We start from the raw sequence: 16,480 nt of genomic DNA on the forward strand, positions 1-16,480 counted from the left end.
CCCGCTCCGTGCCACCTCTGAGCCCCCGCGACCATATTTAGATGCCATCACCCGACTCCAAAGCCCATGTGGCTCTAACATGAACTGAACTGTGTGTTGAGCAATGAAAGCCTCGCGCGCCTCTCCAGGAGGGACTGCATCCCTAGACTACCCTCACAGGTGGGAAGGCAGACCTTCTCCTAGGCCACTAGATGCACCCCATGGCCTCCACTGTGTAACCCCCACAAGAAGCTCCGAAAAAGTCGCTCGATCCTCAACTGAGTTGTCTTCGACACCACAGTGTTGGCCATGAGATATACCGGCATGGACCCCAACACCGATCTAGCCAACGTCAATCTCCCCATCATGGATAGGGATGCCACCCTCCATCCCTCCAACATGCTCTGGAGTTTAGCGATACAAATCAAATCCATATTCGAAATGGATGATGTTTTTAAACGCAAACCTAGTCCACTAAATTTTAGTTCGGATCAAACTAGATTAATCTCGAATCAACACCATATTAAAAAGCGGTCAAATTAATCCACTTGTAGCTCTAGCATGAACCGCCAATTGCTTCACCAAGTTCACTAGTTGGCACTCTCTAATCTTATAGTTAAAAAAATTACATTCTTTTCATCATCAATTATATCAATAATTAATTATTATAATATATTTGTTATTTATTTATCTAGAAGTTTGGATGGTTTGTTAATATACTGTGCTCGATATGCCAGAGCCAACTCCAGCGAAAGAGTTGAAATCATTTTTAGGAAAAAGCTTCCTTAACTAGATAGGAACGCCAGAAACAAGCAGCCTAAAGGAAGAGAGTAATGTCTCTATAGGTAGCAAGAAGCGAATGTCAGTCAAGCGGGCAGGAGTTAAACTTTGAGCTGACCACAGCTTGCTGGCCAAAGTTTTGCATTTTTAGAGAGCTCTGATTTCAAGGATTCGAGGTCCCTGTAGTTTATGCTTGATATGACCCCCAGAATTGGATTAAGTTTTTTTTTAACCTCTCTCCTAAAAATATCGACATAGTTAACAACAGACTCCACCAACCATGCCTGAGTTTTGGTAGCTTCCGTGACCCACCCACCGAACCAAGACCCATCGGATGGTGCCCACCATCTCTCGCTCCTGTCAATGTGTTGTTTGAGGCAATGATGCCATGGATGGTTGCAGCAATTGCGTGCCTTCGCCGACCAGGTGGACTCATCCACAGCCAAATTCAAGAAGAGTCCATAATGAGTGAGGGCCCAGGCTTGCACCAAGTTTAATCCAAGTCTGTGTGCATGCCCCAGCACACAATGAATGTAATCCATGGGAATCCCCCAAATCCATCTTCGATGACAAGGAGTTTCTGGAACTCAATGCAGATTGTACGAGTTCTTATGTTTAATCACATATCAGCTATGTACTGAATTAGCTCTTTTAGATGAGATTCTGAGTTGTTACAAATGGTATCAAACTAGATTCGTAACCATGAGCTGATTTGGATCTTTAGCCTAACAAGGATGCTGGCATATAAATGAGTAGAGAATATATGTTTAATTTCACATCAGATATATGCTGGATAGATGTTGGATACTTATATATAATTAAAATATCTAAATAATATTTTTTGGTTAGGATTCGACTTTTTTGTGTGGCTTACATCAACACCAATTGACCTTTTTTTTCCCTTTAGACTATAGTAAAGAGGATTTCTCTTCCATGCTTATCGCAACGGATAGGAGAGTTATGGCTGAGCTACCGGTATAGGCTGACGTTTAAATAAATTAGGTGGGATGGGCTTTGGACAGCTTATCGTCCAACTACTCGTGCCCTCCGATAACAACCATCCTAAATGAACGTGGAACTGTGGAAGTGAGACCTGCGTGATGCCAAGAGAGTAAAGGAGGAAAAAAAAAAGGACCGCCATGAAGCATGATTCTACTGACACTGCATACATGATAGGATATATTTTCTAAAGACACTCATCAGCTGCTACAATGATTTTTTTACTCATGCATTCACCATGTTAGGTCTTTTAGTTATTGAAATGTATGATTTTAATGTTAGTACTTGCTGTACAATTTAATAGTAAATTGCTCTATGTAGTCATTAATCAAGACAATGATTCTTTTCGTTAATCCTTTTACCTTGATGAGATAAAAAATTTGAAAGAAAAAAAAGGATGTGTTCTAAAAAGCACTTCTTAATTTCCTTTCTTTCTGAAATTATTATAAATATGAATTGACTCAATGTTTAGATGGTTAGAGTTACAATGTTATTTGTTTAGGTCGTAGGAATTCCTTGTGAAGCTATATGAGATAATGAGGCACAGGGGTTTCGTTGGAATTGGAAACACATGAAAACTAGAGCATTTATGATGCATTCCCATGCTACATGGTGCCGTTTTTTTTTTTTTCAAAGGGAAAAGGTGGCAGATCCCTGCTTCATTTCATGAAATGTAAAATTAGATGATAAATTTCTCTTGGACAATGCATGAAAAATAGAACTAAAAGAAAGGCAAAATGCTTCTAAATTTAGGATGATAAATAATGAATCAAAGCAGGAATATCAAAATAATAGAAGGATCCAAAAGGACCTTAAATCTCACCATGTTATCTAAGCATGATTAATAACCTATGGAATGAATAATATTTAAAATTTAGAAATATATTTATCGGTGAAATAAAAATTCGACATTCTTTAGTTCAATCTTTTGCCCTTGTGGCTTTTCTTTTGTTCCTTTTTGTCATCTCGGAAGATGTTAGGAGAAAATATGTTAGGTATTTTTATATTTGAAATCAAAATTTCAAAATGCACAAGTCATAGCCAAGCACACTCAATGTGAGACAGGTTTTTATGCAACCTTTTGTTACTAGGTCAATATTCCATCCCGAGTAGTCTAAAATAGTATTCAACGTAAAAACAATGATAAAAATTGATTACGACACCCAACATGTCAAATAAAATTCTATCACTTTTGTCTTTCAAACTTATTCATGGAGATTGTGCCAAAAAAAAAATTATTCGTAGAGAGAGAGAGTCAATGAATGTATAAATCACAAAAAATTATAATACTTGTTATTAATCAAGTACATCTATAATTTTGTAAATATGCATCAAACACATAATATTCTTTATTTTAATGTTAAATCAATTACATATATAATTTTTTTTTCCTAAATGATACTATGTAGTTAGTAAGGGTGGATATTGGTGCAACGATAGAGTTGCTTCATTCTGACTTGAATGCCATAGGTTGGAAAACACAAAAATATAATTCCTCTCCATTTTTTCAAGACTATAGCAGCGGGAGTCTCATACTAGAATATCCTTATTGTTGTGCAATTGTGGAAGTACTTGGATTATCAAATTTCACGATGATCAAGAACATGAGATACACCATTCAAATAGTGCCATAGCTAATGTAAATAATTCTACTCCACTGACCGTTTTGAATAAAATAAATTCATCAACCAGGTGACGGCCGGTATTAATTGTTGTAGCACAACCAGTCACACGATTTTGACCTATGTATAACCTTGGTAATAATCTCCGAACGACACAAGGTATCCAAATCGGCCCGCAGGATTTATGTGGGTCCCAGCAATATCTCTTTCACTGAATCACGTGACGTATGTTCATGCGTCACCCGCTGGATTCGACGACCCAAATCTTTTTTTCTTCTGAAACGTTGACCGTTAGATTCTCTTCCAACGAACCAAGAGATGGGAAGCTGGGAACAAAATATTTATTCCCTCTTCCCTTCCTGTTTTTGTTTTCGTTCTCATTGCACGGTGCATACGGTGGTTGGTAAGGGGGAGAGAGAAAGGTGGTAGGTGGGGATCTTAAAAACCACGACTTTGGAGTATAAGAGGCGGTAGAACCCCAAATTCGTCCTTCTGCGGTGCTCCGAGATCGCATCTTGGAAGGTTTGCTCTTCTTCTATGAGCTCTGTCTTTCTTCTCCTTTGATCGTTTATGCTAGTTGTGTCGTGATCTCACTTGGAATCGATCGGTTTGATCTCTGCCCCATTATTGCATGCAGCTTATTTTTGGAAAAACCTGGGGGTTTTGGTGGGGTTTAGTGTTTACGTGGGCGTGCTTGGAGTTGATAGAATAGAAGGATTAAAAAGCCTCCTTTTTTCTTTATTCTTTTGAAATTTTTGTTTCATTAGAGGTATTTAATCTGTTGGAGACCGGTATTCAGATGTTTGAGTTCCTTCTATCAAGCTTAAATTTCATGACGTTATGTGAATTGAAGTATTCATGTTAATTTTTCTATTTGGCGTGAGCGCCATGGAACTTTGTTTCATCTTATGGTTCATACGTTAATACAATTAGTTTTGTTTTAGTTCTAGTTGATGTTATTGTTTTGAGGAACTCGTAAGATTTCGTTTTGGGTTAACATATTACTTTTTTCAAAAACTTTCTTGCTGCTAGAGATGTTATTACAGCATCGCAGTGGTTTAGTTAAGGTCTTGCTTTTGTAATTTTGCTTATTTATGTTGTTCTAGCAAGATGCTTAATAAAATATTTAAATCACATAAAAAGAAAAATTAACAATTGTAATAAAATAATAGCAAAGAAATATCTGGCTAGTGAGGTGTGAGGCACACCAAGAGACGCACTGTCCTAAAGCTGTTGTTGCCTCCTCACGTGCAGGTATTGGCAGTTAGCGACGGCTCCAAGATACAACCCAAATAGCTCACAGTGGGCCTAATCTACAGTACACGTCTGTAGTAGGCAAATTACCTATTTTATATCGGTTTCCCAAAATATAAAATAATATATGTAATTGTATAAGAGAACATGGTGGTAGGGAGAGACTATGAGAACAAGAAGAAATTTTTTTTTTTGGTGCAAGGAATGACTCATATATATTGGCCTTTTGTAATCCAACCATAATGGTTAAATACTTATGGCCTCATTAAGGCCATAATGAGAGATAATGGAAAGTTTTGAAACTTCCAAATGGAATTTGAAATACCTAAAGGCATGGTCTGCTGTATCGGTCCGTACCGGCCGGTACGGGCCGGTACATACCGGTCCGGCCTAGGACCGGTACCAGATCAGCGTGGAATCCGGTACCGGTAGTTTATTGTTGGAGAACCGGTACGGGACCGGTCCGGTCCGATCCGCCACCGGTACGCCGACCGGTACCGGTACAGCGGACCTTGCCTAAAGGTTACGACAATTCTTTTAAAATTTTGGGAGTTACAAATCTTTTTATTAACGCCTCTTTAAAACTTTTAAAACTCATTCAAATTCCAACAATTTATACTTGTTTGTATTCATATGGTGTGTTATGCTTTCACACAGTGCTAATCATGTTGATATCTAGTGCAAATACAGTCAATTGAATGCTAAGAAGGGCAGTATATCTGACACTGTAATCATTACTGCGCTATGATTATTCTACAAAGTCTATGATTGCTGGCAGAATCTATGATTGCTGGCATTACATATTTCTGATTTTTTTTCAGGGAAAAAACTTATCACATCATCTAGGAGTTGCTATTTCTGAAAAAGATACATTATAGTTCCTGACCGACGTTTGACATTTCATCTTTAAAGAGCAATCTTTATTTCCTTTAGATAATTATGGAATAGATAATATTGGAACTTTTGATATAATTATAGTTGAAAGACAGAAACAGATATATGGAACATAGTTTTTCTTGATTCTGGAACATTTGAAATTTAGATGCTCTATATATGTATTCTTACAGAAAATGCTGATAAGTTTTTCCCTTGGTTCTTTTGGGAGTATTTTAAGTATCACTTATGTGCTGAACTGAAGACTGCTTATTCTCTGCATTCAATAAAACTCTTTATCATTCAATATGCATGCTGCAGGTACAAATAAAAAAAACTGACCCGTGATACAGAAGAGAATTGCAACAATCAGCCATGTCAATTGAATCGCGTGGGTTATATTCAACATCAAGAAATAACTCACTTGAAAGAAACAGTTTTAGGAGTGAATCTTTCTCAGAGGACAGAGATAAGGAAGTTATACCAGAGGCTGGTGTCCTCTCAATTGTCGTGCTTGGTGCTTCAGGTGACCTAGCAAAGAAGAAGACTTTTCCAGCACTCTTCAACCTTTTTCGGCAGGTTTGTTGGATTCAGCAGGCTAGGAAGGTTAATGAAGGTCTTATATCTTAATCACCATATCCTACGGTACTTAGTTTAAAATATAAAGTTGCATTTGGGAGCTAAAAGACACAAGAAGTTAATGTATTACTTGCATATTGACTGATGAAAACATTATCAACCAATTCTTTTTGATTAATCTCTTTATGGAGTGGCAATCCTGGCAGCAGAAGAGTAAAGACAATTTTTCTATAGATTTAGTTACCAATAAGAAGGTAATTTTATAAGTGGGTGAAGTTTCTTATCTCGTTTTGATAAATGAAAACTCTGAAAATAATGTGCCTGGTTCGGTAATGTACTTTTCTGCTTTCAAAATTGTAATAAGAGACTGCTGTAAAAATAAAGCTTGTGTTAGAAAAGAACATCATTTAAGGTTCTCAACGTAGAACACATAATTAGATGTTATTAAGTTCATCTTATTACCTTTTGTCACTACTGCTTGCATTGCAGATGTCACTAAAAGAGCGGAAAATTGATGTTAATGCTAGGTCGTTTGGACCAATTAAAGTGGGGCAGCATTTGAAATCAAAAGCTCATTATGATTTTTCTTTCACTAATTTGTCTGTAAATACGTACTTCTGATGCACAAAGGTTCTGTTAACTGATTAGTTAATATCCTAAATTCTCAGATATCAATTCTTATTTTTGACAGGTGACCAGTTAATGACACTGGTCTACCTTCAGCATTGATGCATAGTATGTGCCTCTGGGGGACATCTTATAAATAGATTTTGACATAGTGCAGGGTGTGTAAAATTTATTGGTTTAAAATGCTCACTAGTAGAAAGAGCTCAGGAGTCACCAAGTAACACTGCAGACATTTGGATTTCATTGAGACAAAACTTGTTGTTTAGAATTTGGCAAATAATTCTCGCAAGGGAAGTAAACAAATATATATTGACTATACAATGCTTTAGACAGATTGGCTTTTTAAGAAACTTACTAAGCACTTGTTTTGGAAGCTGAGTGTGATGTTTGACTTGTTGCAATGGTTGACTGTAGATATTGTCGTAAGTCTTAGTTAATAGCTACTTTGCTCTGGAAGGAATTCCTTGCCTTAGAACCTCTGCGTATGAAAGTTTTGGGCTGTAGGTCTGGTCATTCAACAATTCACTCAAATATGCTCACTCTTTTGACATGCTATTTATTGAACCCCCAAATATATTCACTTTACATCATTAGTAAAACATGCATGTCTATGTTATTTAGGGTGTGGAACTATGGAGGGTTACTATGGAGTGTTTATATCCTTATATTGGTGCACACATATGATAACATTTGCTTCTCATCAATGTAGACTTATAGGTATGTTAGAGAAGAAATCTTTTGGATACTCTACTGTTTTATGATATATGATGTGAGTCATGTGACACATATGTACTGAATCTATACATGATTCATTATAAAATTAAAGTAGCATCATTCATCTTTATAATTGTTTAATAAGTGAGACCTGGTGCCTGAAATAATTCTGATGATCAGATTGTAAGGCGGTAAGTACTTTTGCTGATTCAAACTACATAAAGTTAAAACATGTAGGTAAAGCTTCATATATAATGCAACAATGATAACGCCACCACCCCTCCGCGCAAAAAAAAAGAAAAAGGAAATCTGGAAAACAGAAAAAAAAGCTTGCACACACTGAAATGCAAGCACTTTGGAAAATGGTCCTTTTGATTGAAATTAGGCAAGCAATTATAATTTCATACATGAATATCTTCTTTTGTTGAGTAAAATAAATTTGATAAGAGGATAAATGGGTGATCAGGAAATTGAATATCCAGTTATTCTCTGAAAGACTTTAACATAGAGAAAACTCGCTAATAGCTTATATTCAGATTTATATCCAGCCACCTTGGTTTAGGTCGGATTCGAACCCAGGTCATTGGATATCACAGCCCAATGGCTTAACCGACTGCAAAACCTACTTGTTTCTTGTGATGGAATTATACATATAATCTATCGATCTGTTGCTTTTCATGGTAATATTAGGCCATTTAATTTGAGCATTACTCAAACATGATAGCTAACAGCTGAAGGGCATTTGAAAATTTGTTGAATGGTATTGTCTATATGACAGTGTCACGATTAAGATTTAAAGATTTTTTGACATATATTGCTAAATTCTCATGTGTTATGGTCAAAGCATGTGTAGCTTCTTTCACTTGTAAACTTAGTTTCTTCTAATGTACAACATATCCTATATATATTTCTTATATTGGTTGAAATATTGACAGGGATTTTTACTACCCAATGAAGTTCACATATTTGGATATGCCCGAACAAAGATTTCTGATGATGAGTTAAGAGAACGTATCCGACGGTGAGATTTCATTCTTGTGATTTTACCCTGATTGGCATCAAGAATAACTACAGAAACTATCACAAGAATGGCTTATTTGTCTTTTTTACTGATCACTTTTTGCCTTGGAAAAACATTAAACAAAACATTCAGTGCTTTGCTTTATTAGCCCTTTGATGTTATACTGCAATTTCTTTTTTCTGGTCTAAAGAACAAATTTCTCTCCCATATATTTGTTTTATTAATCCAACTTGGAGCAAGTCGGGATGTTGTGTGCTTCTTTTTCTTCACCTTCCATGCACATGCTAGCTTGAAGGCATGGAGATAATGGTGGTTCATGGAGATCTGGTGGATATTTCATGAAAAGTCTTGAAGGGTTGGACCTAGAAAAGAGAAGAAGGTCTGTTGTTGACTTGTCATGTAATGTGGTGGGAAGTTGCTTTCAAGTGGGTTCATTTATGATATATGCAGGTGTTGAGTAATGATGACCCAGGAAAGTCTGGATGGTTGGAGTGGTATTAATGAGTAGGCGTAGAATTCAAATTTGGTCCCATGAATAGTGGGGAGAAGAGGGAAGTGGGTGATCTTGACGTGTGATTGACGTATCCCTGCAAGCTATCAAAGTGGCAACAACGCCCCTACAAAATTAGCTCCAACACATAGTACATAAAACAAGGAACTAACTAGTAGCATTAAATTTTCCAGAAAAGCACTTTACAAAGCTTAGGAGTTTGTAGGGTCCAATAAGGAGTGTTTACCATGTTTCTGTAATTTGTTGTCAATATGTGTGATACCATCTTCATGAATATTTTGACTTGGCACAGAGTGAGTGTGCAATTGCAGCAAGGCTTCGCAATCGCAAGAGTTATAAGTAACTAATAGAAATATTGTGAAATTTGGTAGAGATTGCTAGTAGGAATTGTAAGTTATAATTGCATTTAAAAGCAGTCTCACAAGATATGATTAACATTAAATTAATCAATTCTATGTGACTATGGAGGATCATGACTAATAGTCTAATGAGAAAAAAACAAGTGCAACTAAGGACATGAAGGCACTTCCACTTTTAAACTGAGGGTCGTCGAGCATGTTGTGGTTGATAGAGAGAGGGGGTCGTTGATCCCTTCATGGGTTCTTTTCCAAGCCTTATTGTAGTTGGCCTTTACATTTATCATGTGATGAGGAGAGTGATCTAAATTACTTTTTACAAAATGTAAATGCATTTGTGTAGACCATCTTGAATTGCATCCACCCATGCTTTTTTTTCCCCCTTAATTTTACAAAATGTGAATGCATTTGTGCAGGCCATCTCTAATTGCATCGACCCATGCTTTTTTGGATTGCTTCCATGATTCTCTAATATGGTTGTCTCTTTAGAATCTCTTGCATATTATCCAGCACAAAAAGAAAAGATTCATGGCATCCTTAGAGGATTCATCCATTCAAATAGGTTAGAAGGATGCACCTTGAAATGACATAAATAGAAAGAAACAAGATACATTCATCAGCAAAATGATTGTGGACACCATAAAACTTTAGATTAGGTTGGACATCCGCTCTAGAGGTAAAAGAAAAAGATGAAGTGGGTTGGACCTCCACTCTAGAGGGGGAAAAGACCCTAGAGCAGGTCAGATGTCCACTCTAAAGTAAAAGAAGAAAAAGATACATCATAGGCTTATATGCATTGTTTATTGGCTTTGTGTTGTGGTACATTGTGTTTGTCGAGAGAGTTTCAAAATGGAGGAGGATAGTTAGTTGCAGAAATTAGCTCCCCTTGCGTGTTAACTGATGGCTTTCTCCATAAGTAACAAACAAACTCCCCTTTAGTGGTTCCTTTAACTCCCTTTAGAGCTTGATCCATAAAAAACTTCCTCTTGATAGTTAATTCCATGAATAAGTACATGGCCTTCTACAAGGTGAATTGGTCATCATTGATTTCCTCGTGTCATATATAAATAGTAATTTTATCAAATAATGGTCAATTCATCAGTACCAACCATTTCAATAGTTGGCTGACAATCAACAATATTTGGATACAAAAAGATAGTAATAATTTGATGGTTAATAGTTCATGTGCTTAAAAGGAGAGATTATGACAATACTATAGCTGATGGCAATAGCCGAGAGGGTAAGAAAAATAGGGAGAGAGATACACCTAGAACTTCCTGGTAATGATGATCTTACTGATCTTAGAATCCCTGCAACATCTCTTAATTATTGAATTGAACTAGACTGAGCACCTCCCTTACCATGAGTGTGCGAGAGAGAGAGAGAGAGAGAGAGAGAGAGAGAGAGAGAGAGAGAGAGAGAGAGAGAGAGAGAGAGTAAATGCATACAAATGGATAAACTGATGGCAACAAAACCTTGCTAACAGGTTGAAAGAAAGCAAGAATATTGAAGGACAATTGTGCTTCTTTCAGGCCTGAATTTTTTGCTTATATATTCAATTTAACAATAACTGTCCCCCTTACAAAAAAGAAAGAAAAAAGAAAAAGATAACCGTCCCTCTACAATTCTGGCTTTGGCAGTAATTTCTCTATTGCAATTGCCTCACACTAATATTTATTGTACAGATTCCTTAGTCATAGTAAAGGAGCTTCAACTGAGCATACAGATGATCTGTTGAAGTTTTTACAATTGGTAAGTCAGCCATCTGTTTTCTGCCCTCTGAAGATTCTCAAGTGATGTACCTGAAAAAGTATTAAATGGTACTTTGCAGGTCAAGTATGTTAGTGGTTCTTATGACAGCGAGGATGGATTTTTGTTGTTGAATAAGGAAATTTCAGCGCATGAGTCATCAAAAAGAAGTCAACTGGGAACCTCTCGCAGACTGTTTTATCTTGCATTGCCTCCATCTGTTTACCCTTTGGTCTGCAAAATGATCAGAAGATACTGCATGAACCAATGTAAGCTTATTATGCTGAGACCCATTATGAACCTGGATTCTTTAACTTTCAGTATTCTAATTTGAACTTTGTACCATAAATATTGCACTTGTACTAGCACCCTCTACATTTTGCAGCGAGGTTCATCATTAAATCTCAGTTGTTTAAGTTAGGGATTCCAAGTGACTTGAAATGCTCATTCACATCTTTTTGTGATTGGATTAGAAGTTTTTATGAATGTAATTTATTCTAATGCCTAAAACTTTCTTTGAGTTGCACATAGGTAGCTTAATGCGCTTAATGAATGAATGTCTGGTTAGAGCAGATTGGGTCAAAAGAGAGGACAATTCTTTTCTAATTTTACAGCAATATAAATGCTAATATGCTACGGATATGACCATTCAGGTTTAGTTGAGAGAGGAAGTAGATTCAGTTTTATTCGAGCTCATGCAGTATTCTGTTGTCTTAAATTGTTTATTTTATTTTTAGTATTGATTCAACAACGCAAGTATATCATCATTGTCATCATTAAATTATTATTATTATCTTCACTGTTACATTCTGTCTAAGGACACACTGATAGGAGTCCTTCAGTAAAAGAGTTTCCTGCAAACCGATAAGCCAAGATGCTATTTGTTATGCATAAATCAACGTTCTACATACACTATAGGCCTAAATCTCATGTCAGGTATGCTCTTCCAATCATATGCATGCAATCAATGTTTTGTAAATTCTTCCAGTTGATATGTTCTACACTTACTTGGAACATGAAATGCTAGTGCTTCTTGAGTTAGGGAGAATATTAAACTCAATTGCTATTTGATGTTTAACCCTTTTTCTATTTTTAATTTGCAAAAAATTGAGATGTAACAAAGTATGGATATTCCCAGTTTTGAACATAGAAGCAACCAGCCTCCCCTATTCTATGGAACATTGACTATTTACAGTTCACATTATGGCAATGGTTAATTTGTATAACTTCAACCACTTCTCATTTTGTTTCAGCAAAAGAAATATTGCACACCTCGATGGAAAGGGCCGTGAACATTTACTTCCAATGGCTTTCTAACAATTTCCTACTCAAGAAGATTGCCCCCATTGTTAACCTTCTTGCATAAAAACTAAATTAGTTCTCTTTGATTGTTGTCATTTTTCTTAGTCTTTATACTATCACCCTTTCCCATAAATTTAGGTTCCTTGCAAGTTTGATTCAAATAAATTGAAGCAGCTTTGGAGGTCTTGATGATAGTTTGATGTCCAAAAGCAAATAGCAAATATATGTGCATATGCGTGTGTGTGCATTTGCATGAGATTCAACAAAGTTGATGCAGATTTTGATTCCGATTCTTTAAGGATAATGAGTTGATTGATTGAGATAATGAACCAAGAATATGGATGTACATGCATTTGTGAATATGCATATGCATGTGAATGTACCTGCTAGTTAGTTTATTCCTCCTTCCATCTTGGTCAACTAGTTATAATTATCTCCTCTTGGTTTATTGAATAAGTGGTACTTATAGGCATTTAATTAGATCCTCACATGCCCCCCTTTTTTTTGTTTTCTTGGATGAGGATTCAGATGTAGTACAGCATTTGGTTTTTACTTGATAGAACGAATTCCTACTAATGTTATAGCACATTAGCTGAATGATTGAATCTTGAGCCAAATTCTGCATTACTGATATCCATCAGTCATCAACTCTATGTTTTTTACGCCTTTGGATACTTAAGTAGATGCTCGAATTTTGGGAATGTAGCCAGTATTTTGAAAAATGTTGTTGAAATTTTTTCTATGATGCTATCATGACAATTAGCTTGTATATTTGGGTACCATTGCGTTTAATCATTTTCAGATATTGTTGTTTAAGGTATTTTGAAATTGTCATGAGATGATAAACTAGAAATAAAAAAATATGAGTGTGCCGTTGGGTACCATTGTGCTTCATCATTTTCAGATATTTTTATTTAAGGTATTTAGAAAGTGTCATGAGATGATAAACTAGAAATAAAAAACTATGAGAGTGCCGGTCATGTTTTTATTAGACTAGGAGTTTTGACTTCATGAACTACATAATCCAAAGGCAGGATAATGCAAAGTTATTCTGCAGGTTTATATGAGAATTATACACATAAAATGCTGAAGCTCATTATCTCATATACTTTGCAGCTGGAAATTAAATTTGGCCAAACACAATTAAACCATTTGGCACTTAGGTCAAATTCTTTTTTTTTTTGTTAGATTACTTATTTTGATGATAACTCATTGTTAACTGAAAGAGCTAACTGTTCTAGAAGAGAGTTTACCGAAAATTTTACTATTTACTTGCATCTAGAACTACTTGCATGTGATTCGTTACATGAATAATATAAATATAAAATCTTATCTTGCTCTATACTATTATTCACTAATGTAACTCCCAATGCATTTTCTCATTCCTCTCATAACATTGTTCAGTTGTTTCAGCAATTAAGTTTTATGGATCTTCTTTGAAACCATGAATTGCCATTTATTTATATTTTCTTTTTCAGCTGATCTTAGTGGGTGGACTCGTATTGTTGTCGAGAAGCCTTTTGGAAAAGACTTAGACTCTGCAGAAGAACTTAGCATGCAGCTTGGAGAGCTATTTGATGAACAACAGATTTACCGAATTGATCACTATTTGGGGAAGGAATTGGTCCAGAACTTGGTACCATTCAAACTATAACTGAAATATGTCCTTTTTTAGCTTTCGGTGGAAATTCTCACAGGCCATGGGTAGCCCTTTCCCAGATGCCTCTGCCTCCCAATCTCTGGTGAATTTAAATATTCTACTTGCTATTCTCTATTGATCATTTTGTTCTGTGTGCATTTGAATTGGCAGCTTGTGCTTCGTTTTGCCAACCGTTTCTTTGTGCCTCTATGGAATCGTGATAATATTGCCAATGTTCAGGTAATAATTTCTCTGTGGTTGCTGAAGATTGTTGCAGATCTATAGCTATAATAAGTTATTCCAAAACAATCTGATATATACCATTTTACGCAGAAAGAATCTATTTTCTTATTTGTTAATCAAATTAGTAAGTTCTAACCTTTTCCTTTCTTTTTGCCTCTAGTGCTGGGTATTCTACATTTCATTGTCATTTTTTCAAATATTTTATTTTTTTTTAAAGTTAAAAATCACAATTTACAATTCTGTTTATGTTGAGTAGTGAGAACACATCCTTTCCTTGAGTGCCATGTCCAAAACAATTAGATTACACTGAAGACTAAAATTTCCAACAAAGTTTAAGGTTTCATTCCAAGATGTATAGTCTGGCTGTAATCAACATAGTTGGAGAACTACAAGTATGGTGATTTTAGCATCTTCTTGGGACTTTTGTCCTTAGCCAATCTATTTTTGTGTCTATTTTTCTCTCATCTCCATTTACTGCATTTTTAATTTTATGCTTTGTAAAAATAAAATTAAAAGTTGTAAAGGACCCATCCATATATTCCGCATGTTATCTTCCATACCTTTCAATGAACTTATTTCTCTTTCTAAACCCTAGTTTTTCCAAATCTTAATTCCCTAATGTTGCCCTGTGGCTCTGTCCAATTTGCTATTTACAGATTAGGGATTGGAAACCGGCAAAAACACTTGCACTGTCTTCCTTATCAAATCCTAAATGTGATTTTAGAGAATCTGATTTCATTTCTGTCCTTCGTTCTTATTGTTGTTGATTGCTCAAATTCAACACCTTTGTTTGTTTTAGTAGAATGTCTTGCAACATAGGTGATTACCCCTACTTCAAGAAATTATTTTGTATCCTTTAGATTTGTAAAATTTAGTTTAAGGGGATATTGGATATGATTCCCTAACTTGGAGTGACATCATTATCTCCATTGGAAAAGTTAAAGTGTTAATTTATTATTGTAAAACAAAATTCAATGAAAAAAAAGAAAAGGGGAAAAGGGATATTTTCCTCATCGGATATAATAAAGTAGGATTTCTATGACCTATATGATACTCAACCTTACTAGCTTGTTGGTCAGTAGGGCTTGATCGATACCTGACCACCAAATGAAACACACTTAGGGCCTATCTGGGAAATCCAGCAGGATTGGGCTAGATTTCCTACAAGAATCAGGTACGTTGCTCTGCCCAACCCATATTTTTCTAAAGGCCATCCTAATTATAGCCTAAATCTCATCTGTGGGTTTGTTGGCCTACAAGAAAAAAAAAAGATCCATGGAGGTCTTTGTTCTCCTTCCATGGGATTTGGTCTGGGGAGGTATTGGATTGATATGGGCCTACTTAAATAGACAGCCCACTCTATGAATCCCATGTGAAATCCAGCCCAATCCTACTGGATTTCCTAAATAGGCCCTTAATTATTTATTCATAGCTGACATCTTAGCTGGTTGAGTCAGGTAGGTTCTGGTCAACAAAACATATGGAGATGACGTCATTGGATAATTGAATATAGCTTATGTCAAGTCTTTTTTTTTAAAAAAAAAATTAGTAGTAAAACTAGATATGTACCCTAGAATGGATGGAAGTGATCTAGAAATTACTGAAACAACCTGAAGTTATGATGCAGTTATGGTTCTCACTTCTCAGTGTGGTGGTACAGCAGCCACTGCCTACCTGACCTATCAGATGAATCTTCAATCCATGCATGACTCTGTTTTTGTCTCATGGAATAGTCGATTTTACGTTGCCATTTTTTGAGGTTGTAAAGTATCTCATGAGAAGGTTTTGTCTAATGATGATCTTTTGATGGATTTGTCAACAAAATGTGTCAAATATTTTTTTGTTGAATCTTTCTTATACATTTAATTTACTATTGTGTGGCTTTTATTGTTAAATGAATTTAGGGATCATTCTTTTATGCTACTTATTTTTATTAATAATATGATGGTTGAGAGGAATATCCATATCTATGATTTTTACAAATAATTTCAGAATTGAGAACTGCTAGAATAAGATTCTGCACACACATATATGGTGGAGAGCGAGTAGCAACTTACATACGGTTCATCAGACCGATGGTTTAGTGCCAATACATTATTTTCTCCTAGACCATGCTATCATGATCCTTTGTTTCCTTTTACTGGCTTTAGCGCCAAAGGCTCATCGTGAAACATACTTTTCCTTGACTGGAACTCATGAAACATTGATATTTCACTAGGGCCATAGAGTACT

At 35.7% G+C, this 16,480-nt stretch overlaps 1 protein-coding gene across 1 annotated transcript in view; it reads left to right on the top strand.

Annotated features, from left to right (window-relative positions):
* Window positions 1-3,678: 3,678 nt before the first annotated feature.
* The window catches only part of LOC103723314 (glucose-6-phosphate 1-dehydrogenase, cytoplasmic isoform), a 45,146-nt gene continuing 32,344 nt past the window's right edge, over window positions 3,679-16,480 (top strand). The window contains exons 1-7 of the mRNA XM_008814199.5: window positions 3,679-3,902; window positions 5,829-6,086; window positions 8,363-8,448; window positions 11,001-11,067; window positions 11,147-11,333; window positions 13,845-14,002; window positions 14,177-14,245. Of these exons, the coding sequence (XP_008812421.2) occupies window positions 5,883-6,086; window positions 8,363-8,448; window positions 11,001-11,067; window positions 11,147-11,333; window positions 13,845-14,002; window positions 14,177-14,245 (771 nt within the window). The 5' untranslated portion in view covers window positions 3,679-3,902; window positions 5,829-5,882. The remainder of the gene's footprint in view (window positions 3,903-5,828; window positions 6,087-8,362; window positions 8,449-11,000; window positions 11,068-11,146; window positions 11,334-13,844; window positions 14,003-14,176; window positions 14,246-16,480) is intronic.

Source organism: Phoenix dactylifera, chromosome 13 (genome assembly GCF_051530095.1).
Source record: "Phoenix dactylifera cultivar Ajwa chromosome 13, Ajwa_hap1_PhDact_Kaust_v1.1, whole genome shotgun sequence".
Lineage (NCBI taxonomy): Eukaryota > Viridiplantae > Streptophyta > Magnoliopsida > Arecales > Arecaceae > Phoenix > Phoenix dactylifera.